This window comes from Saccopteryx leptura, chromosome 1 (genome assembly GCF_036850995.1).
Source record: "Saccopteryx leptura isolate mSacLep1 chromosome 1, mSacLep1_pri_phased_curated, whole genome shotgun sequence".
Classification (NCBI taxonomy): Eukaryota; Metazoa; Chordata; class Mammalia; order Chiroptera; family Emballonuridae; genus Saccopteryx; species Saccopteryx leptura.
Window position 1 is genome coordinate 220,767,942 of NC_089503.1, and position 20,536 is coordinate 220,788,477.

The following is a 20,536-nucleotide window of genomic DNA, read 5'->3' on the forward strand; positions in this document are numbered from 1 at the left end:
TGAGGATGGTGCATCTCAATTCACTGTGCAGCATAATGCATGCTGAAGTGAGTGGCCTGCATGTGGGGGCTAACAGTGTTAGGCTTTTAATTAAAGAAAAAGAGGGGGGAGAAGGAAGTGGGGTAAGAGGAGGAGACAAAACAAGGTGTGATTAAGTCTGTTGATAAAGTAACTTTCATTTCAAGTGAAACATTCAAATTAATCAACATTAATACATTAGTCACCGTACCACCACTTAGGAGAAACGAGAAGACAGTCTTATATTTACAATAGTTCAAATTAATGATTTCTCGACTTTTTGATGGTGCAAAAGTGATATTCATTCAGTCGAACCCGTATTTTGAATTTTGATCTTTTCCCAGCTAATAATATGTGGTATGATACCCTCTCCTGATGCTGGGCAGTGCCAGTGAGCCCCCAGTGAGCCCCCAGTGAGCTCCCAGTCAGCCATGTGATCACCAGGGTAAAAGACCAATACTCTACTGTGTACTGTCTTGCCAGCATTTTTAGATATTGTGTTCTGAGCACATTTAAGGTAGGCTAGGCTAAGTAAGCTATGATGCCTGGTAAGTTAGGTGTAATAAATTCATTTTTGACTTATGACAGTGTCAAGTTATGATGGGTTTATTGGCACATAAGTAAGCCTGTACAATTTTAAAAATCAATCAGTAGGATTGCCTGGTATGCCTTGAGCAGCAGGAATGATGCATTAAGCTCAACCCCAGCACAGTAGACGCGCAGAGTGGGTCAGAGAGAGGGTCGTGTTGCGGGAAGTTAGTTGTACACCATTTACTGTATGGGTGCTTTTGTGTTGACCCTGCAACCCTGCCACAGCACTCAGCTAACACAGGTTAGCACCATGCACCTGCTCTTTGAGTGTGAGCACTTTCACCCACACGCTCAATTGTAGGCAAGTTCTAGGGCTTTTATTCCTCCTGGGAAATTTGAAGGGTATTAGGGTGGGCCGGGGAAGCCTATTCAGAAAAGCCCGGATATGACGTACAGATTGAGCCCTACACAAGGACAAGGAGCCCAGCCAGGAGTGAAACCAGCCAGCCCTCTGCTCATGAAGCCCTTCATCCTTGTCCAGCGCCAGGCCAGCCCCGAGAAAGGACTGCCTCTTTCTAGTCGCACAAAGGGCGGCTGCTGGGCTGCTCCTAACCAGAAGATCATGCTAGCTGTTACTATTGACCTGTTATCGAGAACCTGGGAAGGTACTAGGCTGGACCTTTTATTATCTTACTTAATACTCACAACCAGCCCACAGAGGGAATACTACCATTAGCTGGTTTTTATAAATGAGAAAATGGAGGCTTAGAAAAGGTAAGTGGTTCTCCCAAGATCGCCTGGTTAGTAAGGGGTGTAGCCAGCTTTAGAACCAAGGTCATCAGGCTACATATCGGCATATCCCATATCTGGGGAGGCTCAGGGCTTTCCGTGCCCAAGTGGCCAAATATAAGCCACGGGAGGTATTTATTCTTAGACGAATTTGATATTTGATCATGTCTCACGTAGCCCTGGACCCTCAGTTCCCACCACGATGCTGTCTACAGAGTGGAGTTTCAATAACTATGTGTTGGATTAGTTAGTGGAAAAGAGATGGTTCATTCTCGTTCAAGGATTGGAGATTATGGTTTTAGTCACTTTTAAAATATCTTTCTTTTGGAAGATTCCAAGGTTACAGAAAAGTAGAAAAAGATAGCATAAGAAACCTCTGTGAATCCACCCAGTGTTATCAGTATTCGACATTTTTGCCAAGCTTGCCCCTCCCTCCCCAACTGTTTTTGCTCCATTTTATTTTTTTGTTTTATTTGAAAGCAAATCCCAGATGTGTCATTTCCCTCTAAATACTTAAGTATGGATGACTAACATAAGGATTTAATAAATAAATAACCACCATTCAATTATCATACCTAACATTAACAATAATTTTTTAATATCATGTAAGTCCTAGTTTACATTCAAATTGTCTCAAAAGCATCTTTTTATAGTTTGTGGAATAAGAATGGAAATTATGTGCACATTGCATTTGGTATGTCTCATATTTTTTCTCTTATAGTCTCACCCTCTTTGTGTGTGTGTGTGTGTGTGTGTGTATGTGGCAGAGACAGAGAGAGTCAAAGAGAGAGAGACCGACAGACAGGAAGGGAGAGAGATGAGAAACATCAATTCTTCATTGTGGTTTCTTAGTTGTTCATTGATTGATTTCTCATATGTGCCTTGACCGTGGGCCTTCAGCAGACCGAGCAACCTCTTGCTCAAGCCAGCGACCTTGGGCTCAAGCTGGTGAGCCTTGCTCAAACCCGATGAGCCGCGCTCAAGCTGGCGACCTCGGGGTCTCGAACCTGGGGCCTCTGTGTCCCAGTCCCATGCTCTATCCACTGCGCCACCACCTGGTCAGGCTCACCCTCCCTCTTTTTAAATGACATTGACTTTTTTTCTGTTGTTTTATTTTTGAGAAATCAGGGCATTTGTGTATTATAATGACAGCTGACTGTGCAAGAAGTTCTGGAGGGAGTTGATGATGCCCAGTTTTCCGATCCTCACTCCCAATAGCCTCTGGAATAGTGTTCGTATTGATGGGATTCTGGGTTGCATCATGAGTGTTCCTTCAGTGCACAAATGTGTACTGAGAGCCTGCCGCGTGTCCACCCCGTGTTCAACGCAGATGATACAGTGGCTTGGGTCTTGCTGTAAAAACAGATAAGGTGAAAATAAACTCTCAGGGACAAATGAATCATATCTCCTAAGTCACCTTTATCAAATGTATTCAAGATATTGATCGACTGTATCCGAACAAAACTTCAACAACCCTTTAACGGCTGGTTCCATTCAGGAGGCTTAAATAACCTATGTTCTCACCTCTTTGTCAAGTGCCTGTGCAGTGTATTAATTCCATCAGGCAACTATTGGAAATAATGGGCACAGTGGAGAGTTCTCCACTCTCGACTGCTGTGTAGGCGAGAATTTATAACACCGCAAGAACAACGGCCCCGCTGCGCCTGGACCGGCTGGGCCAGGAGGGATTCCCGGAACACGGGAAAGGGGGCTGGGTGTACGGCAGATCTAGGAAGGTGTCTGGGAAGCTGCTGCGTGCAGGGACCTTGAATTGAGCTTGACTGCATGCAGAATTAGTCAGTTTTGAAGCGTAAAAGGTCGAAGTGACAATAAGCTAGCTAAGAAAAAATTTCTTCTTTTTAACTTGGACTTTTTTTCTTTCTTTCTTTCTCTTTTTTTTAAAGAATTTCTTCCTTGAAAAATGGTTATCTGAGACATGACACTTGAGTGTTTTTAAAGGCATGTTTAGAAAATCAGTACCTTATTTGTGGCAGTATCACAGTTAGGCTGTGGGTTGAAGCTCCTCCCCCCTCCCCGGACATCCACAGCCCTGGAGCACGCCCTCCGGGGATCTGAATAAAGCTGGCCAGCTGCTCTGTGTTTAGGATGCCTGTTAAGGAGAAGGACAACCTTTAACTGTAAGACCTTTATTGCCAGGTCTATAATGGTTAACAGGACCAGCATCAAAGCGCTTAAGTTCTCTTCCAAACCACATCAAATTCCCAGCATACTTAATTGAGTTTTATTTGAGCTGATGAAGAGATGAGGACGGGTATTTTCACTTTTTGTTTGAAACCTGCAGCGAAGAAAATAGATTTATTTGCTTTCTCTTCAGAGAGCCAACTGGTAACACTGTAACCTGGCCTCTGTGACACTAACTAAACAAGAGGAATACTTTGTCTTCAGAAAATTAACAGCCCCATGAACTCCGTGCTTTCTCCCTATATTTTTAATAATTTTGCTTGATAGCAATGTCTTTCTTTTGTGAAACTCATGGCACATTTCACATGCCATCTCATTAATTTTTATCATGCCCCCTAGGAAGTGGATATTATTATTCTTATCAGGAAAAGGAAGGCTCTAGTCAGCCTCCGGTCATGCAGCTAATTGGGACATGGCCAGACGCAGAGGCAAGAGGGCCCGGGTCCCAAGTCATAGCTGTCAGGGCACACAGCCTTTGAAAGACAAGTTTTGGGTGTTGCAATCTTACTCAGAAATAATAATAATAATAATAATAATAATTCCCTTGAGAAAAATACTAATCAGTCCTGCTATCTGTTTTAGGCATCCACAGAGCAATTCATTCATTCATTCATTCATTCATTCACTAAATATATATCCAGGGTCCACTTGTGCCAGACATTGTCCTGAGTGCTGGAGATGCCCTGCTCTCAAACAGATGTGTTTATACACTCGTCTCAAGTGTCACATAGAACTCTCTAGGGGTGTAAAGAAGTGATAAAGACTGAGGGAGAACTCAGGAGGATGGGCATTTATAATGGTAATAATAAGAGCTAACTCTTATATTATGAGCCTTGCTCTGTCTGAGTACTAGTTTATGCATTCTCATAGAAACCCTTTGAGGAAGGTACCATCATGAAATTCATTCACCAGATAGGGAAATTGGAGCCCACAGTGGTTAAATGACTTACTTCGGCCTCAAAGACTAGGTGGGATCTCATCCAGGCAGTTAGCATTAACCACTAAGCTGCACTGCCTCTCTAGAAAGCCTGTAAAGGTCAGTGAAGGAAAAGAGATGGTTCTGGAGGCCTTATGGCCATCAGAAGCACAGGTCCTTCTGGGTGCACAGGCACCCGGAACAGAACAGCTTATGATCACAAGTGTCAGGCCAGGGGAGCAGTACACAAGGCAGGGACCATGTGGTGGCCAGATTCTGAGCAGAATGAGGGGTCCCTGCCCTCTCGGCTCCAACAGACACACTAGGCAGACTTACCTCAAACAAAGACCTTCCAAACTGCAAAAGGCTCGTGGCCCCAAATCCTGTCACCTCTCAAACTGAAGACAGCTCTGGCTTTATCTTCATTTTCTGAGGATGAGATGTGTGGAGTGTAGGGCCAGGATGCAGAAGGAGAGAGTAGCAGTGATGAGTCCCTGGCAACCTTCCCCCGTTGTTAGGGCTCACCCCAGCATTCTCATATACCAGCCCTGGAGGATGGCAGCCACCAGCCTCATAGGGATTAAGTGGGAGAGTCAGGGTAGAGCAGGCAGTACTGCTCAGTAATGCTATGTCTGTGATGGGCAAGGCCAGGCTGCATGATGATGAGCTTCCAGAACAGTCAGGGTAGAGCAGGCAGTACTGCTCAGTAATGCTATGTCTGGTGGGGCAAGGCCAGGCTGCATGATGATGAGCTTCCAGAACAGAATGAGTGAAGCAAGGGGCCTTTTACCTTGGACTGGGATTCTAGTTCATGGGAGAGGGAATGCGTAGTAGTGTGCTAGGGCTGCCATGACAAAATACCACAAACTGGGTGTCCTAAACAACAGACATCACTGTCCTGAAAGCTGGAAGTCTGAGACCAGGGTGCCAGCATGGTGCCAGCATGGTGGAGTGGGCTCTCTTCCTGGCTTGCAGACGTCTCTGTGTCCTACTCACTGTGTCCTCACATGGCATTTCTTTGGGTTGTATATGGAGAGAGTGAGAGAGCTCTCTGTTTTCTCTTTGTATAAGGACACTAATCCTGTCAGATCCGGGCCTCACCCTTATGACCTCATTTAACCTTAATTACTTTCTTAAAGGCCCCATCTCCAAATACAGCCACATTCAGAGCCAGGACTTCAACAAATGAATGGGTGTGTGTGTGTGTGTAAATATTCAGCCCATAACAGGGAGGATAGGAATAGCTTTAGTAACAAGAAGTCCTCTGGACACTTTGGAGCCCTGTTCTCCCCAGCAGTCACCTGGGTGGGCTTTTGATCCCAGGTATAAGGAGAGATGGGCTCAGTATTGCTCACTTGTGATCAGCCTTGCGGTGAAACTCCATGGTGTGCACGGCAAAGGTCAGCCCTTCAGAGTTAGGACGTCCGCATCAACATCACTGCTTTGGAAAAGTGGAGTGCAGTCCCTCAGATATGAGAAACCCCACCGGAAGCACAGGTCCAGCCACCGTGCTCGTGCCTGCAGGTGCGTTTCGTCAGCAGCTGCCCGTCATCTCCCCACCCCTCCCACCCTACCCCCTGCTGGTGGGAATGCCATTCCTCCTTTTTGGAGTTAAATTTCCAAATACCATTTCCAAATACCGTCTTCTAGGACAAAATTTTCTAGACAGGCATTCTCAGTAACCCTGTTCCAGTGATTTGCCCTAAGTCTCCACCTTTGATACATACACACTCCCTATGTATTTATCAAATGATTATGAAACAAGTGCATGAATGAATGAACGAATGAGTCTTTCCTTTTGACTTGTAGTTCCCTGAGAGCAGAGTTTATTCTTTCTTTCCCCAAAAACTTTCTGGCCAAAAGAGTACCCAGTAATATTAGTTTCTTAAGTGACAGGTTCCTCATCAAAACAGTTATTCACTTAGCATAAAGATTTGGCAATATCAGAAATATTTTAGTTTTCACCTCATTGGCCTTTTTTCTCTCCGAGTTTACTCAGTTCCAAGCTTACTTTCTCACTTACATAAAGTGCAGAGGAACGTCTGTCTTAGAGGCTTTGCATCCCTGGCTCGTTGGAATTCGGGATAGCCTACACCTTCTCAGTGGGACTGTGGACGTCTTGAGCCACGGCGGGGACCTGGGGTGTGTTCCTTTCACATTTTCTCTGATGCTTTGCATGTGTGACCTGAGCAGCTGTGCCTTTGTGTTTGAGAAAAAGCCAGGCCTCACTAAGGAGCTGTTTAGCCAAGAGCATTTATTGCATTTCTGCTCTGTCCCTAGCACAGTATGCAGGAGGGACGATCCTGGGATGAATTATGCCAATCGGGGAGACTATCCCTCCAGTCCCAGGTAGCTCGGAAAGCAGGTGGGGGGGCGGCGGGGGGGGGCGGGACACAGATGCAGGAAATTATGTGAGAACTGCAGAACTGGAGGAGGATTTCATGGTTCCTGCTAATCATGACGAGGACGCTCACTGAGGAGGAGTTTGATGAGTAAGATTGGGTTCAGCCAGTAGCCGCCAATAAGGGGAGTGAACTAGGGAAGGCATCCTGTACAGCAGTGGTCCTCAACCTTTTTTGGGCCATGGACCGGCCTTTACAGTGGGACGGATAAATGTATATCACGTGACCGAGACAAGCGTCAAGAGTGAGTCTTAGACAGATGTAACAGAAGGAATCTGGTCATTTTTTAAAAATAAAACATCATTCAGACTTAAATATAAATAAAACAGAAATAATGTAAGTTATTTATTCTTTCTCTGAGGACTGGTACCAAATGGCCCATGGACCGGTACCGGTCCACGGCCCGGGGGTTGGGGACCACTGCTGTACAGACAGCTGTTGCTATTAAACCGCACTGTTCCTCAGCCCACTTGTGGGTCAGGGGCTGCGGAATTTGCTAGACCAGTGGCTCTCGACCAGAGCTGGTTTTGCCCCTAAGGGCAAATCAGGAGACATTTGGCAAGGTCTGAAGACATTTTTGGCTGGCACAATGAAGGAAGCAGAAGAAGCCAGGGATTCTGATAAGCATCCTACAATCATGGCCCCCACCACAAAGAATTATTCAGACCAAAATATTAACAATGCTGAGGTTGAGAAACCCAGTGACAGCCTGAGGGAGAGTCTGGTCTGAGTCTAACTGGGTCACTCAGCTCCTTGGGGCATAGTTTACTTCTCTGTGACGTAATGCCCTCTTAGGTTACCTTGGCTCCAACAGTCTGTCTGTTATTCAGCAAATAGCTAAACTGGAGATTCAAGATGGGCTGTGAATGTCTTCAGAATTTCACACTTAAAAAAGGAAAGCAGAAGAAGTATGGAGGGTTTTAAAGAGACTAGGAAATAGTGCTTAACTCTCAGGTGAACCTCTAAAAATTTGAACCATGTCATCCTCATGAAACCTGTGAAAGGAGCTGGAAGGGCCTCATTCTCAGGTTTGGTCGCTAAGGAAGGAATTCTTGTTGAGACTCCAGGGACAGCCCTGAGCACACTCTTCTCCTAGAGTTACACAGAACCTAAGATGCCAGCCGGCTGCCTCTGAGGGCTGCTTTTCAAGTATTGTCCCAGCTGCCAAGTCCCTGAAAGGAGTAGCACAGCCCTCCCAAGCCCGGGCCATTCTTCTGCGGCCCCTGACTGAATCAGAGCCGCACCCTGTCTGCTACAGGTCTCTCTTCATCACAAAGAGTCTGCTCTTCTAGATCTTAAGAAATGACCAGAGAGGGGAAGGAGAAAAAAAAACAAGCTTTGCCTACATGGGGACACTGGCCTAAGGGGAGCACAGTTGTCAGAGTTGCCCAAATAGATTGATGATACATGTATTGGTACGTTCCAGAAAAAGCAATCGATTCTAATAAAATTCCCTTCCTGCAAATTAGGAAAGGCTGTTTTTGTACTGTAAAAAAAAAACCCCCCAAAACAACAAGCCAATATTAAAAATTCACAGCATGCTTTTATACAGCAAATTCTATATGAAGATAACTCTTAGTAAGGATCTATTACCATGTCAACATGGGATAAATTTTAATTTCAGAATAGAGAAGCAATATTTCCATGGAAGTATCAGAATTTATTTATAGGTATTGATAGTCACAAATTATAGATATGGAATTAGACTGCTAAAACAGAAAGCTTTCTGTATCAATGTAAACAAAGAACTGAAAGGTCAAGAAAACATTAGTAGATAGTCTACACTTATGATCCAAAGCAAGTTAAGTTCACTGTGAAAAACTTACTAAGAGTGTGGCCAGTGACTGATTGGCGACACTAATCCCATCATGCACCCTGAGGCTTTCTTTGGATCTTTAGAGAGATTGTCAAAGTGTGAGTACCTACCGCCTAGGACAAGCATGGCCAACATACGGCCTGATTCGGCCCGCCTAATGAGTTTATGCGGCCCTTGGTTAAATTTTTAATATTCTCCGCACGACACACTGTGGAAATGAAATAAGTGGTACTTTTAAATCGTTGTACATAAACTACGATATCTAACCATTGCACAACAATGAAAGTTAAAATCTCAGCTACTCAGAAGCGGAAGCATCTTTGATTATTGGAAATCAAGATATTTAAGAAGATAGTGATACGCTGAAAAGAATTCCACGTGTGACTAATCTAGGGTTAACTTCCAATAATTGGTCATGATACTTCTTTATTTTTTAAAAAGAATTCCATTATAAAGATTTATAACTTTTGTACTTGTCTGTGCAATTTTTATAAGCAATTGAATAATGGAAAATATGGAAATTAAAAAAAACCACGGAATATTTAGTAATCTTCAGCTCAACTTATATTTGTGAACAAACTTTTTCTTTAATGAATCTAAATATAAGTACAAGATCAAGATTGAATGATTTACATTTGGAGGCTGTGTTAAGAATATCTACTACAAGTACAGAGCCAGATATTAAAAAAATAATAGCGATGCAAAGTGCCTCAATGTGTCATATTAGTTTTTTGTTAATTTGTTGTACTAAATTACTTACATTTATTCATAAACAAATGACATAATAAATTTTGTTTACTTAAAAGAATCATTTTTGTATTTAACATTTTTTAATTTTAATATTTCATCTGGCCCATGAAAAAAGTTTTCTTTCTAATCTGGTCTGGGGGCAAAAACTGTTGGCCACGCCTGGCCTAGAGTCAGTTGGGAGAGTTAAGTGAGATAATACAAGTGAACCTCTTAGAACAGTGCCTGGCATAGACGTTGAATGCATATTATTACTATTATTAAGTTCTGCTCCCACTTCTGAAGGGGTGGCTCAGATATGGCTTCCTTAAAATTAACAATACCTTCTCTTCCATCATTTGGGTTATTGCTGAAAACATGCATTACTCTTGGATCTAGAATGGCCCTTTATTATGGGTCCTGGAATTAATTCTGAGCTAAGTGTTCAGCAAGTTCACTCATGGGGTTCAACAGCTAATTAAAAATCTTTGTGTTGCTTGACCTGTGGTGGCGCAGTGGGATAAAGTGTCGACCTGGAATGCTGAGGTTGCCGGTTCAAAACTTTGGGCTTGCCCGGTCAAGGCACATATGGGAGTTGATGCTTCCTGCTCCTCCCCTTTCTCTCTCTCTCTCTCTCTTTCTCTCTCTATCTCTCCCTCCCCTCTAAAAATCAATAAATTAAAAAAAAAAAAAAGCGTCGACCTGGAATACTGAGGTCGCCGGTTCAAAACCCTGGGCTTGCCCGGTCAAGGCACATATGGGAGTTGAAGCTTCCTGCTCCTTCCCCCCTTCTCTCTCTCTCTCTCTCTCTCTCTCTCTCTCTCTCTCCCCTCTAAAATGAATAAATAAATAAAAATAATTAAAAAAAAAACCTTTGTGGTGTCGAAGATTGTCATGATTTAGCTTACTGGACAGGGTGATGGACAAATGGGCCCAAGGCCATCGTGTGGCCCACTATGTAAGTCCATTTGCTGCTCTGTTCTATGGCTATAGCCTAGCTTTAGGCATCATTTTACAAATGGGGGCCACTGGCCATTAGTCATATGGGGACAGACTAAAAGACTATATAGGAGGTTGTAAAAACCCACCAGCATGGTTGGAAGAATAAATGTACATTTATGTCGATGTGTGGTTAGCAGAGTTTTCTTCACAGGTCAACTTCATATGAACCCTGACTTTAAGCCTTACCATCATTGTCATTTTTAGAGAATTGCAAAGAAATTATATAGAATAATAAATATGGGATATCCACATAATTTATTATAACTTGCCTCATCTACAAAGAATAAATGCATTTGAGGAGAATGAAAGTTTAATGGAATGTGTTCATCTCTTTAACAGGGTATGGGCTGACCTAAGAGTGAATGGTTTTCATCCAACATTTACAGTGCAGGGTGGAACAGCAGAGCAAAGTCAAAAGACTTGTCAAAGTCAAGAAAGAGTGTAGCCCTCATTCCATTTATCTACAGAGTTCTTCAACATTAAATTTTCAGCTTCTTTTTACTAACCCATGTTGCCTATGCATCCCTTTGATTTCTTTACAAAAAAAAGAAGTAAAGGATTAAAAAAAAAATAGATGATTTAGGCTTAAAAGTTTGTAATTTCTAGAATCATCTGAGAAGGCTTAAGGGGTCTTACCATTCATCCATGTATTATCCAAAAGGCCTCTGTTGTGACTTCAACCAACTCAATTAGTCATATAATTCCATGGTCTCAACATGAGGTTCTAATACTATATGTATGTTACTTTAAAAAATATATATATATATGTAGACAATTTAATATTCTCCCTTCAGTACAGCGTTTTGTTTGTTGGCAAATCAGGGTTTTGCTAGTGAGTGCACTGTGGGATGTTGAACTAAGCCAGTTAATTGTTGCTTCAGCTCTTTAGAAGGGTTGAATGGAGCTCTGCTGATGGGTAATTGAAGCCTCAGGTTGCCAAGGTGGATGACTAAGAGGTGGCCATTCCGGATCAAGGGTAAAATTTTAATTGGATGATGAGCATTCTCGAAGGGCATGTAGCAATTTTCTGAATTGCATAATCTAATAGTTTGAAATTTAGAAAATAGTGATGTCATCTCCCCATCTTTTAAAAGAACATACATCTCCCTCTGTCATTATTTTGTGTGTTATTTTTAATAACAGCAGAGAGCGAATGCCAACAATAGGAGGGGCAGGAGAGAAAAAGGCCTGGGGGGGGGGGGTGGACAGCTTTGTCAGAGACTTTCAGTCTTCCATAGTCGTGCTTTCTTGATGAAATTCCTGGCAATGTCTTCTTTCTATGTTTTCAAAGCTTCCTCCTCCTCCTTGTTCTCAATATCCTATTCCAACTTTCCAAGAGGTTAACCTGTGTTCAAGTGAACTGAATTTAAATATGGTCCTTCCCAGGTTACAACTTGTGAATCTCTTGGGTTTTTTTAATTGGTTTTTAACAAAATATATGATGAAAGAGGTGGTAAACTCACTGAGAATGTCTAATATTCTGTCAGTCATTATACTCAGCGTTTTTAAAGAAGAGGAATTACATCTACTAAGACTATGGAGAGAGAGAGAATTTCAGATCTACTCAGTGAAAGGTTGAAATCTGGGATTAATTTCTTAATTTTTTTTGTATGGCTTTGCAGAAAGAACACTAGACTAGGAGTTTAGAGACTTGGACCCACCCCTGGTTTTGCTACTGTCTTACTATATAACTCTGGGCATGGCCACTTAATTTTGCAGGGCATCAGATTTCCCATCTAAAAAATGAGAGTAGCTGGTCAGATTACTTAGAATCTCCATCGTTTTCTAAAGTTCCATGGTTGTTTTTCTGCAAATGAAACTGAGTAACAGTTTGAGACAGTTTATTCTAGTCTTTTCCTGGTTTGTTTCTTCATCCCACTAGCAAGGGAGTCAGGTTGCTCTTTTTGATGTCTAAGATAATTCTTAATAAATTTATTTATTTTTCCTTTTGCATTGGGAAACATCTTTTCCCCCAGTGGAATCAGTTCTTCACACTCCTCTGCTCGGGGAGTGGCATGGTGGAATAGAAAGACCCTGGCTTCATTGCCTACAGGCTGAGTGACTTGGGGAAGTTAAGCTCTCCAGTCCTCAGTTTCTGTATCTATAAAATGGGAATAATAGTTCCTACCATCACCCCTGCAGGTGGTTTAGAATAGTAACTGTGCTTAAGCATGAGATGACCTCACATGTAGCAGCCAGTAACCAAGTGACTCACCCTGCTTGTCACTTTCCTTTCCCCTTTACAGGGTCCTGTTCTTTCTCACCTTTGATAGAGGATGACATACAAGTGGGTCTCCTGGTACCCAGCTTCCCCCCAGTATCTGGCACTTAATAGAGGTTGAACAATGCATAAATATTGTGTGAATGCATGAATTGAATAAATCTTTTTGAAATCTTCAGTAAACTTATAGGATAACTTTACACAAAGGCTCCTGTTTAACCCATAAAGTATTGCAGCTTAAAAAAATAACCATCATTTGAAAGTGAACAATTCAGTAGCATATAGTATATTCTCAGTGTTATACAATCACCTTGTCTATTTAGTTCCAAAATAAAGCCATGTATCCATTGCGCCGTTTCTCCCCTCCCTGCCTCTCCTTCCAGTCCATGATGGCCACCAGTCTGTATTCTGTCTCTACGGATTTATCTCTTCTGGATATTTCATATAAATGGACCAGTATAATATTTGACCTTTTATGCCTGGCTTCTTTCACTTAGCATGATGTTCAACTATGTTGTAATATATAAATATTATCAGTACTTCCTTCCATTTTATGGTTGAATGCTACTCCATTGTATGTATATACCACAATTTGCCTATTAATCTGTGGATGAACATTTGGGTGTTTCCACCTTTTGGCTGTGGTGAATAACGCTGCTATGAATGTAAATGCACGTGTATGCGTCTGAGTGCCCGTTTTCAGTTCCTTTGGTTTTATATCCAGGAGTGGAATTACTGGGTCATGTGATACTTCTCTGACTCTTTGTAGAACTGCAGAGCTGCTTTCCACGGCAGCTGCACCATTTTACATTTCTACCAGCATGTATAAGGGTTCCTCTTTCTCCTCATCACCCTCAACACTTTTCTTTCTGTTTTCCTTTTAAATTCTTTTATGTAGCTCTCCTCGTGATTGTGAAGTAGTACCTCATTATGTTTTGATTTGCATTTCCCTAAATAACTGATGATATTGAACATCCTTTCATGTTTTTATTGACAGCATGTGTATCATTTTTGGAGAAATGTCTACTGAAGACCTTTGCTCATTTTAAAATTGGGCTGTTTTTCTTTTTGTAGTTGAGTTATAAGAGTTCCTATACCCCTTTCTGGAGGTAATAACCTCCCCATGACAACCTGGCTGGCGCTGAGGACCCCCTCCAGCTGTCTCCAGAAGAGAAGAGGAAACACAAGGAGGAGCGCCTCGTGCAGATCCCCTGCCCCTGCTGCATGGATGGGACATGCCCCGGATGCTGTAGCAGCATCCCCCTCTATAGCCACGCACAGTCATTTTATGCATTGGCTGCTCCTCTGTCCTCTGTCAGCCCACAGGAGCAAGAGCAAGGCTTACAGAGGTGGCCCCCTAGACGGACGCAGCACTAACAGCACCCCAAATCAAGATGAGTGAGAAACTATCCTGATAAACACATTTTGTATACAAAAAAAGGTTTTTATATATTCTGGATACTAGAACCTAATCAGAAGATATACGATTTGCATTATTTTCTCCTAGTCTGTAGTTTTCACTTAAATTTTTTTTTTTCTTTTACTATTTTTAGCTAGAGAGAGAGGGACAGAGAGACAGACAGAGGGAAGAACAGATAGGGACTGACAGGAAGGGAGAGAGATGAGAAGCATCAGTTCTTTGTTGCGGCACCATAGTTGTTCATTGATTGCTTTCTCATATGTGCCTTGAGCAGGAGTGGGGGGCTCCAACAGAGCGAGTGACCCCTTGCTTAAGCTGGCCACTTTGGGGATTTGAACCTGGGTCCTCTGCATCCCAGTCTGATGCTCTATACACTGCGCCACCACCTGGTCAGGCTCTTTTCACTTCCTTGATAGTGTTCAATGATGCACAAAAAGTTTTTAATTTTGTTGAAGTCCAATTTACTTATTTTTTCTTTGGTGGTTCATGTATTTGATGTCCCGAAACATTTTTTTTTCCTTTTTTCTTTTTTTAATGACAGGATCTAAACACTTTAGACAGAAACTGAACCTTTTGTGGAAAAACCCATACTTTAAAATCAAGAGCCATGCAACAGCAGATGTAACAGTTCCTTGGCAACCATTAGAAGAGAAATACCCAGAAACTGTCTCATTCAGAAGAGTTAGCAGAGGAATCGTACTTTGGTACAAATTAAACATTAGTTGCAAAATCATATATATTTTAAAACTAACATATATTAGAAAGGACAGTGTCTTTGGGTTATTATTTTTCTAGTCGGAGTCAGAAGAGCTTGATATAGCGTTTGTGGAAAATACGTATAATATAATATTTTTCTCTGCTGGTTAATTTTGATAGCTACTGTGCTTCCCTTTATAAGCAATGAGACCATTCCAGATTGTAATGATTAGTTTCAAAGTCTGTATACCCGTCACTTATGCAATGCCACAATTCAACCAAACAGCTCTTAACTTTATTTTTACTTCAGTGGATTATTTTGAAAACATATAAAGAAGAAAGCCCCAGTTTATTTTCCGGCTTGTGATTATTATTATGGACCATTGGAAGGTTAAGCCAGTGTAGTCGCTTTAAAAGCAAAAATTAGTGAAATTCAGGAGAGAGAGAAATCATGGCTATCTATCGGTCTTCTTTTTCCAAATATACTGAACAAATTTCTGCTTTGTTTGCCTGTGTATGGTTCGGTTCAGTGAGCACTTAAAAAATGGCTATGAGCCACTCACATTGGGGGAATAAAATAAGCTTCTTTCTCTGGGTTCTGAAGGTGGACCAAACAAATCGAGCACTTCCTCCATGGATGTAGCTTCTCATCAGATATGGGCCACAAAATGAGAGTGTCATAAAAGCATCTTCCTTGAGTTTTGTTCTTTGATTGAGAAACTCCATTGTATGTCAGTGAATACTACATTTATTAAACCCAGAAGACCAAAAATAGCTAACATAACACATGTGTCTGTGGTTTTTAAAATACATTGTTATTATTATGTGTGAGGCCTACAAACTCCTCAAAATTGGTCCTCTGCAGACAGTGATGAAAGTTTTCCACTTGGGCCCCTTTAATGCCTCTGGGCCAAACAGACCAGGATCTGGCCCTTCCTATTCAGTGTCCTCCAAGCTTGTCTCCCCTACTTCAGAATGAAACCCAATAGCTTAAGCTAACAGAGCCTAAAGAGGCGGATCATTGGTTCCCATTGTCCCCTGAGACTGTAGCCCCGCCCCATTGGCTTGTGCTGACAAGCTGTTTATATTTTTGTAAGGGCTACTCTTTAACTGGGTAGCCTGATGACTATAATGGGCCCAATTGTCCGCGGGCGGCAGAGAGCTGTGTCCCCATGCCCAAGGAGCCCGCGGCCGGACTCTGATGCCCAGGAGTGGACGTTATGGAACGCGGGTAAGAACGCTCCTGAGTGTGTAAGGATGCTTCTTCAGGGTGCCGGTTCATTCTAGCACCATTTGGGGGTTGTGATTGAGTTGCTGCCTTTTTTTTTTTCCTGGTTTTAACTTTTTCCTACAGAAGACAGAAGGAGATGATCAGTTCTCTAGCATTTACTGACAAAGCTCATGGTATCCCCACAGACCCAGGCAGGAAAGGAGCAGGAAAACAAAAATTCAGGAGAGAGAAGCAATTTGGTGCCGTGTTTGACACCAAAGCAACCTGGAAGAGGCAGAGCTTCCAGCCATTTCAGGGATGTAGTGAGAATCAAAGGCTGTTTTATTTTTTAACTTCACTGTGCACAGCCAGAAACTGTGCTCTGCCTCTGAGTGGTTTCTGCAGGCCAGCTGTTGGCTGATATAGCCCAGCCGACCCCTTTTGAAGGGGTCTGATATCTGCGGATATTTTCAAAGGGCAAGCCGAAGTAGTCTTGTATGCCATAAATCGTTGTATTCAGAAATGTGGGAACAGTTCAGAGCTGGCAGGCTGTAAAGTTTTACTGCCCCATAAAAGTGCTCAAAGGTCACTATGGCTGTGTCTGTCATGAGGCTCAGGAATGAAAGAACAGCCCCCGGCAGTTAGAGCATTTGTCCTTGACTACCCAAAAGAGAAGGCTCAGTTGTCAGAGGACGCCCTGTGAGATGGGGCTGAAGGCTGCAATGCACTTAGCCCGCCCACCCTCGGCTTTCTGCTTTCTGGCAACATGTATATGAGTGAGGGCTGAAGACTGTTCACACACAGGTCTTTGGGACCTGACTTCATCATTCTGATGCCCCATTTGGCACCTAGTAAGATACTCCTCGTACTTCCAGGGACACACAAAGGGGGGGGGGGATGTCATTTGGACCACCCGGGGTGGGTGAGGGGATGGAGCAGCTAAAGCCCTGGGAATTCCTGCCTCCTGCTGAACAGAAAATCACCTATGGCAGCTTCAATCAGCAAACATTGTCCTTTCCTTTCTGATGAGCCCTCGTGGAGTAAAGTGGGTGAATTCACAGTCTGTGTTTGATATGGATGGAGCCTGAAAAACTGAAGAGGGGTGGTTTCATTTTGACATAAAACTAAAAAGTGAATCATGGGCCTTTAATACTTCTAGTGCCATATAAATGTCCCTAGCTCCCCCAATCCCCAGATTAGGGATTATACAGAGACAGCACGTTTAAAACTGATACTTTCGGGGGACTTCTGGAGGAGTTAAATCAGATGCAAATGCCACTTGTTAAATGAATTTGACCCAAAGCAACAGGAGTGCTTCAGTGCAGTGTATGCAAGCAGCAGGTGGTTCGTAAGTGAACCCCAGATCTCCTCAGAACCTGGGAAGGACAGGGTGGATGAGCTGCTCAACAAGGGAAGAAGGGGTGCACGTCCTCCCTACCTCCCTCTGGTCTCACAAATCTGGCTTTTTTCATGTCACTGCACCTCATGTTCCCACCAGGCACCCTCCTGCAGGTGATGGAGGGTGAAGAAGAAGAGCGGGGAGCCTGGTGAGAGAGGGTAGGAGTGACTTCCAGGGCAGCCCACAAGCACAAAGACAGCTCCTGCCCGGCTACTTTTTTCAGAATAGTGGTCATGCCAGGCTTCTGGAATTTCAGACAGCATGTTGCGGATGCAGAATTTACATTAACAAATGCTAAGATGTGAGATTTACAATACAAAGTAATATTCTCCTAGAGCTTTTAAATACTGAAGATGGTTGAAACCAAAGAAACAAACATGTACTAATGGAATGTATGACAATGACAAGTACCAATGGTAATAATAGTTATTTATGGAGCACATATTGTGTGCAAGCCTTTACCTGTATTAGCTCACTAATCCCTTTGAAGTAATTATTATCCCCATTTTACAGAGAACAGAACTGGGGCACAGAGAGGTTTACTAACTTGTACAAAGTCACACAGCTAGTAAGTGACCTGAAATGTGAATCATTAAGAAGGTATCTAGTACCTACCCTTGTATTATGAAATGAAGATTTTTCTGTGGATTTTATATAGTTGGCATTCATAGTGATAGGTTTTTAAGAATCTAGACACTGCCACCAAAATGTGACTTCCTGCAGAAAGTTAATTGGCAGCTGGGAAGGAAAACCAAGAACCATTTTCTTAAAATGAGTGAGCATGCCAAAGACTAACAGCCTCGCCCCAGTGAGCACAATGCCAGGAAGGGCCAACCGAGGGGAGGCATTCGGGTCCTGGCCCTGCCACATTGGTGGGCCTGTCCCATATGGTGACCCCTCAAAAAAGACGGAAGGAGAATCAGAAGCATAGATTGGGATCTCGTCCCCTGGGGAGCCCCTGCGAGCCATTTAGATAAGCATCATGTCACCTCAAGCTGTACCTTCTGGGAAAGCCACACCTGCTGGGAACCTTTTCCCTTATCACACCTGCAGTCCTGTTCAGCTTCTCAAAGAGAGCTTTGCCTGGTAGGCAGGCCTTTAACCACCAGGTGTATCTGCCCACTCTCGGCCTACGCCTCCTGGTCCCATGGCTGACAGGTTGACGCTGAGGGAACGGCGCAGTTCACATTCTGTAGCTGTTGTGCAAACCGAACTTCAGTGAACTCTCTCAACCTGTTGACTGTAGAAACCTCAGGGAGCCACAGGGCCAACCTCTGACTTTACAGATAACAGAGATGCCTCCTGACACCAGTCTGTGGAACTGACTTGGGAAATGCTATTCATCCTTAAGGGGTATGTAGGAGGAAGATACTTAAATCTGTAGCTCCCTCAAAACCTTGGTATAAACTGGTCAGAGTGGGCAGTTTCCACGATGTGTTCTTTGATGTGTTAGGGAGCTAAATATATCTTAAACTGAGATCCCACCAGGGACCTTCAAGGACAGAGTTCTCACTGGGTACATTTCCTCCCTTGGACTTCTAAGCTCTTCCCAGAGGGTGAAACAGCGTTTAAACTCAACTTTGAAGCTGTAACCTGACCTCAGAACTACATACCACAAAGAGCACTGTGTGCTTTCCAGGATAGTTTCAAGTCCATGGAGTTTTCCAAGATATTCCTGTGCAACATTGGGAGATTTGATTTGAAATACGGGTGCTTTAAGCATCATGTTGCTGCGAAGCCTCTGTCTATGACAGGAGTCCAGGGAAATCCGTGAGGCCCTCCTTCCATGGCCCCCCAGTGCTTCCCAGGCAATAACCGCGTTCCCAGGAATGGCCAGGACTGTGTCCCTTTAGTAGGTAGATCACTGGGCACCACGCAAGAACAGCTAAGCCTCTCAGGATGTAGGATTCTTGACCCATGCCCCTCACTGCATGATTCTATTGTCTTAAGAGCACTTTTACAAGCAAACAGCAACAATCAGTGCTTTCTTAAAAATGTGGCCCCTTTAACTAAACCCTCAGTGAGGGTAGGTATCGTGTCTCCTGGGTACTCTCTGTGTTCTGGGCACACCGCGGGTACAGCATAAATACTAATTAATGCCAGGTCATTACAAAAAGAAAGTAGAAGGACTCCTATAAGGTAGCAGCAACCCTCCAAGCCCCAGAAGCCTTGTTGGAAGTGACAAAGAAGGATAGTGACAAGACCTGAAAAAAAGCAGCTTTCTTCCCACACTGAACACGTGCAGTGAACAGAGGGCACCATTGTCAGAGCTGTCACTGCAGGGCTGGGGGGGCGGCACTGGCGGCCCTGCCTTCCCTGGGGCTGTCCTGGGGTATTCAGCGCAGGCTGGCCTCCAGTGTGGGGCTGCCTTTCTCTCTAGGCCGAGCCGCCCAGGCCTCCTAGGCTGCCACCTGCACACACAACTGGTGGTGTCTCAAGCTTTTCTGGGTGTGGCTTTTGAGGAGCAGGGTCCTTGGGGGAGGGGATCCCCTGATCATGAAGGATCTGAAGTCAGGGTGGAATGGGGCTGGGCGGACAAAGGGCGTGGTAAAAGCTGATTCTCGGCCCTTCCAGGCTTTGGGGTCACCGGTCAGAGAAACCTCCCGATACCAGCCTGGTTCGGAGCTGGTTGTGACCCTGCTTCTTGAGAATGGAAACCCGGTTAGCCCCTGTCCACACCCTACCCCGCCCCCAGAGCTTTAGGAGCGGGGTGGGGGTCCCATCAGAGCAGCTCCCAGTTCCTTCCATGAAAGCTGTCATTGTACGTCTCCTCCCGCAAGTGGACGAAAATCTCTCTTGCCCATTTCCTGTCCCGCCATCTCTGAACAGCCCACGCACTGGGGGCAGGGCAGCAGAAGGGAAATGGATAGGGACCCGAGCCCGGGAAAGCTGCCCCAGCTCCTTTCTCTCGCCAAGACTGGCTGCTGTGATGGGAGTTTCTGTGGGGGCCTTTCATTTTTCACTGTTAATCAAAGCAATCCGTTCTGGTGCCGCCAGCGGAACAACTATTGCGCAGTTCCTTCACATGGCGACTGTGCACGTAGCATCCAGGCCTAGGCGTGCATCTGCCATCCTTCTATTGATTCCAAGGGGAATTTAGGTTTTGTTCGTTCGCCTTCTCCCAGGGCATGTGAGTTCTCAGCCACTGACGTCCCGGGAAGCTTCATGCGATGTTATAGTACATCACC

General features: G+C 43.9%; 1 protein-coding gene across 6 annotated transcripts in view; it reads left to right on the forward strand.

Moving 5' to 3' along the window:
- TRIM2 (tripartite motif containing 2) overlaps positions 1 to 20,536 on the forward strand; it is a 143,123-nt gene that overhangs the window by 17,155 nt on the left and 105,432 nt on the right. Inside the window, exon 1 of one of the 6 annotated variants that reach the window (XM_066386599.1) lies at positions 15,842 to 15,970. The exons of 3 other annotated variants lie outside the window; for them this stretch is intronic. In XM_066386599.1, coding sequence (XP_066242696.1) covers positions 15,941 to 15,970 — 30 coding nt within the window. In that variant the 5' untranslated portion in view covers positions 15,842 to 15,940. Of the gene's footprint in view, positions 1 to 15,841; positions 15,971 to 20,536 lie in introns of those variants that run through there. 2 more of the 6 variants (XM_066386604.1, XM_066386657.1) reach the window with 2 other exon arrangements.